General features: G+C 37.8%; 1 protein-coding gene across 1 annotated transcript; it reads left to right on the forward strand.

Annotated features, from left to right (window-relative positions):
- Positions 1 to 3,549, forward strand: LOC127571594 (polyubiquitin-like). The gene is made up of 2 exons (XM_052018120.1): positions 1 to 248; positions 767 to 3,549. The coding sequence occupies exons 1-2, from the start codon at positions 104 to 106 to the stop codon at positions 895 to 897; spliced, it is 276 nt and encodes a 91-aa protein (XP_051874080.1). The 5' UTR covers positions 1 to 103; the 3' UTR covers positions 898 to 3,549.

Genomic DNA, 3,549 nt, shown 5'->3' on the forward strand with positions numbered 1-3,549 from the left:
AGTCATTAAACCCTTCCTAAACTGAAAGTGAAACTCAATTGTTTTTAAAAGGCTTTGAGAGCTACGGAGGAACTAGAACTTGAAAAACCCTTGCAAGAACAAAATGGGAAAAATCTATCAAGTATTTGTGAAGGGGCTTAAAGGAGAAACAACCACCATTGATGTTTCACACTCAGAAAAAGAATTCAGTGAGATGAAGGTTCTGATGTTCAAAAAGAAACTACTGGAAAACTTGCCACCAGGAAAAGGTATGTAAGCAGGAAGCTAGAGATTTATTCACACTGTTTAAAAAAAGTATTAAAAATTAGCTTAACTCAGAGCATAGCAATTTTGTGCTATTTTCTGCATGTCAGAGTCTGTCTCCTCATTTCTCAGCAGGATTTCTAACACTTTTTTTTCATGTAAAATTGCCTCAATTATGTAAAAAATAGTACAAGACACAAAATACGTCTGCAGGAATCTCAACGGACATTACAGTTCCTGTATTTCACAGAACTAACCCGGTTTCCCTGAAACTAACCCAGTTGACATTTTGGATCGAGGCCCAAAACGTCAACGGTCCATTTCCCTCCACAGATGCTGCCTGACCTGTTAAGGTCCTCCAGCATCTTGTCTGTTGCTTCACAACTCCATGCATCTTAAACACAGTCATGAGTTAGTTTTCTAATTTTAGAATTAAATAGATCATCTTCAGAAAGCATATGCAGTACCTTGTGTCTGTTATGTTTGTTTTCCTCTCAGTTTCTCCCTTTTGCTTTTGGTTTAGTTCAAGTGGAGGATCTCCGCCTCCTCTTTGCTAATGAACAACTGGAAGATGACAAAAAGTTCTCTGACTATCAGCTCAAGGATAAATCCACAATAATGATGGTGTTGCGTCTGCCTGGAGGAGGAATATAATGCTAAGAATGTGTAGAATGCTGAAGCCATCACCAGGATCTGCTGTTTCTGTATCAATAGGAACATTCACCTCGATGCTACCAACACGGAATGCAAATCCAACAATAGGTTTCATATCTTTACCAGTTTTTGTTAAAAATACTTTAAATATAACTCTGGTGGTACTTTATGTGGAGATTAATTACAAGGAATGTGTAATCCATCAGTTCTAATTACATTTCCCAAATATGTAAGGGTCTTTAAGTCTGTTGTCCATTTGTTTTCTTGGGAAAATCCTCACAAAGTATTAAAAACATGAATTTATGTTATTGCTAGAAAATTCCCAATGATGTTCCAACAGATTTTTAGTTGCTTTGAAGTTAAATTTATCTTTATAACTCTTTCTGTCATTGTAAACAATAACTTAAAGTTTACATAACGTGTTTCTGCAAATTAATCTCATTCTTATATCTTATTCCTAATAAATATTAGTAAAAATACCACACATACAAGTAGCATATATAGGTTGCTTCCCAATATAACCTTGTAAAATTATTATTAATAATAATATTCTAACTAACTTGATTGAACAGCAGTAAGTGAAATTATGGATGTAGATGTTGAATAATATGATGGCAATCAGTAAAAGCTTTTTCAGTTTCAACATAAGTTAATCAGCAGAAAATTAGCTGACTGACACTGGCAATGTAAGATGCACAATCATTTCACCTTCTAAATGAGCAGATCATCTCACTATAATAATCAGGAAATTAATTTGATCAAACCTAATAGACAACAGGTAATTTCATCAATAGATAACTAATCAACTGTAGAACTATAGAAAGATTCCAGAGAAAAGTCCACATGCAAAAAAACACAAAGGCAATCCAGGCAAAATTTATTCTTTGGTGTAAGTGTGCAATTCCCTTGGTGCTCAGCAATCCCTAATGCAGTGTGGCAGTCAGCTTGAGTGGCACTCAAAAGCCAGTGCTGGACTCAGTGGTATGCATGAAAGGCCATGAGACTGGTCTCCATGTGTGCTAATGGCATGAGTTTTACAGGCATATCCCCAAAGCTATCCACTTGTGTGGGTTTAATCCATGAGTTAAATTTATCAGGTTTGAGCCACAGCAAAAACATAGCCAATGGAGCCATGATTCCTGATGTTTACTTGCCACATGCAACGTACTCCCAGGGGCAAGGCCTCAGAAAATCTATAATCCACAGGAAGCATTTTTAAGACTTACAACATGTGTACAATTAGTCTTCTTTCCTACTAAATATAACATTAGCTTAGTGAGACATTTTAAAATCTGGAAATCTAAATTTCAAATTGTTAAGTTGTTATGTGCTTCAGGCTTCAATTACCGCAGAACCTTAGTCCTTATTGCCTTTACTTCCTTCTGATGGTGACAGTGACAGCATCAACTAGAGTGCTGAGCTTCATGAAGAGCTCAATGTCACGGTGCAGGTTTTCTGGGATAGAAGTCCAGTGAGTGAATCGGAAGAACAACAATCCAGTTCAGAAGCACACCATTGCTGGAGTAGATTAGCCAATTGGTGCCAGCGTTTGTGGGTGTAACTGTTGGTGGCCCAGGGGAAATCGGGCCCATTATTTGTTATATTGGTGCAGATCTTCCACTACTCCAAGTTTGTCTTCCACTTCCGTTTAGGAATCCCCACTTCTTCCAGTGTATTCCCAGTCTTCCACTGAGAGGCTGGCTCAATGACATTGGCATGACCCAGCACAATGTAGCATAACAGCTTCTCTGATGGAAATGGCCAGCAGCATCCACAGAATAAATTGACAGTCAGTGAGGTTCCACTCGAGGCTCACTGACTACAAAAGAGGTCACTCAAATTCAATGTTTGTGAATGTGACATTCACAGACACTTAAAAAACCCAGGAAGTATCAAAAATGGAAACAATTCAAAAAAGTATATATATTTTTTAAAGTCACACACATTTAAAAGCAATTAAAAACATTTAAATTAACTGTGTTACGGACTCAGTGAAAGTCCCTTTAAGATAGAGAGTGTGTGTGTATGTGTGTGTGGGGTGTGCTTACGTCAATAGAAGATAAAGGACGTAATGACGTTGTTGAAGAAGTCAGAAGAAGAAGAAGGAGAGAGAGAGAAGGGAGAGAGACACCAGCCTGCTTGTTTTCTCTATCAATGGATGAGAAACAATAACTGTGTTTGCCACTGAAATCCATGTATGGAAGTTGGAAGTAATCCGGTGGAGTTCACTTTGTTGCTGACCTGTAGAAGGAAACAGGTATTCGTGTGTGGACGACCACGGTTCGGATGCTTTTCGGGGTGAGGAAGTCACTACCGAGTAAACACTGAAGTGTCGTTTGGGTTCCATCGTGGAACATTTGGATTTCGTATGTACTCTCTCTCTGTTTTTCTACATTTACATCTTATCTTCAGACAACGGTGGTTGTTGAAGAAGCCCTTGCTCATGTTTCACCTTATGGCTTGCGGAACTGAACTTTAAGAACCATTCCGGAACTGGGAGTTTTGGACTTTGTCACACACACACACGAAGAGTTTAGTTTTGGGGTTAACGTTCGAGGTTTAACATTTTTGAATTCTAACATACTAACATTTTTACTTCTATTTTACGTATTATCATAAGTAGTGATTAATAAAATAGTTTTTAACACTGAA

The sequence above is a fragment of the Pristis pectinata genome, chromosome 6, assembly GCF_009764475.1.
Source record: "Pristis pectinata isolate sPriPec2 chromosome 6, sPriPec2.1.pri, whole genome shotgun sequence".
NCBI classification, from domain to species: Eukaryota; Metazoa; Chordata; class Chondrichthyes; order Rhinopristiformes; family Pristidae; genus Pristis; species Pristis pectinata.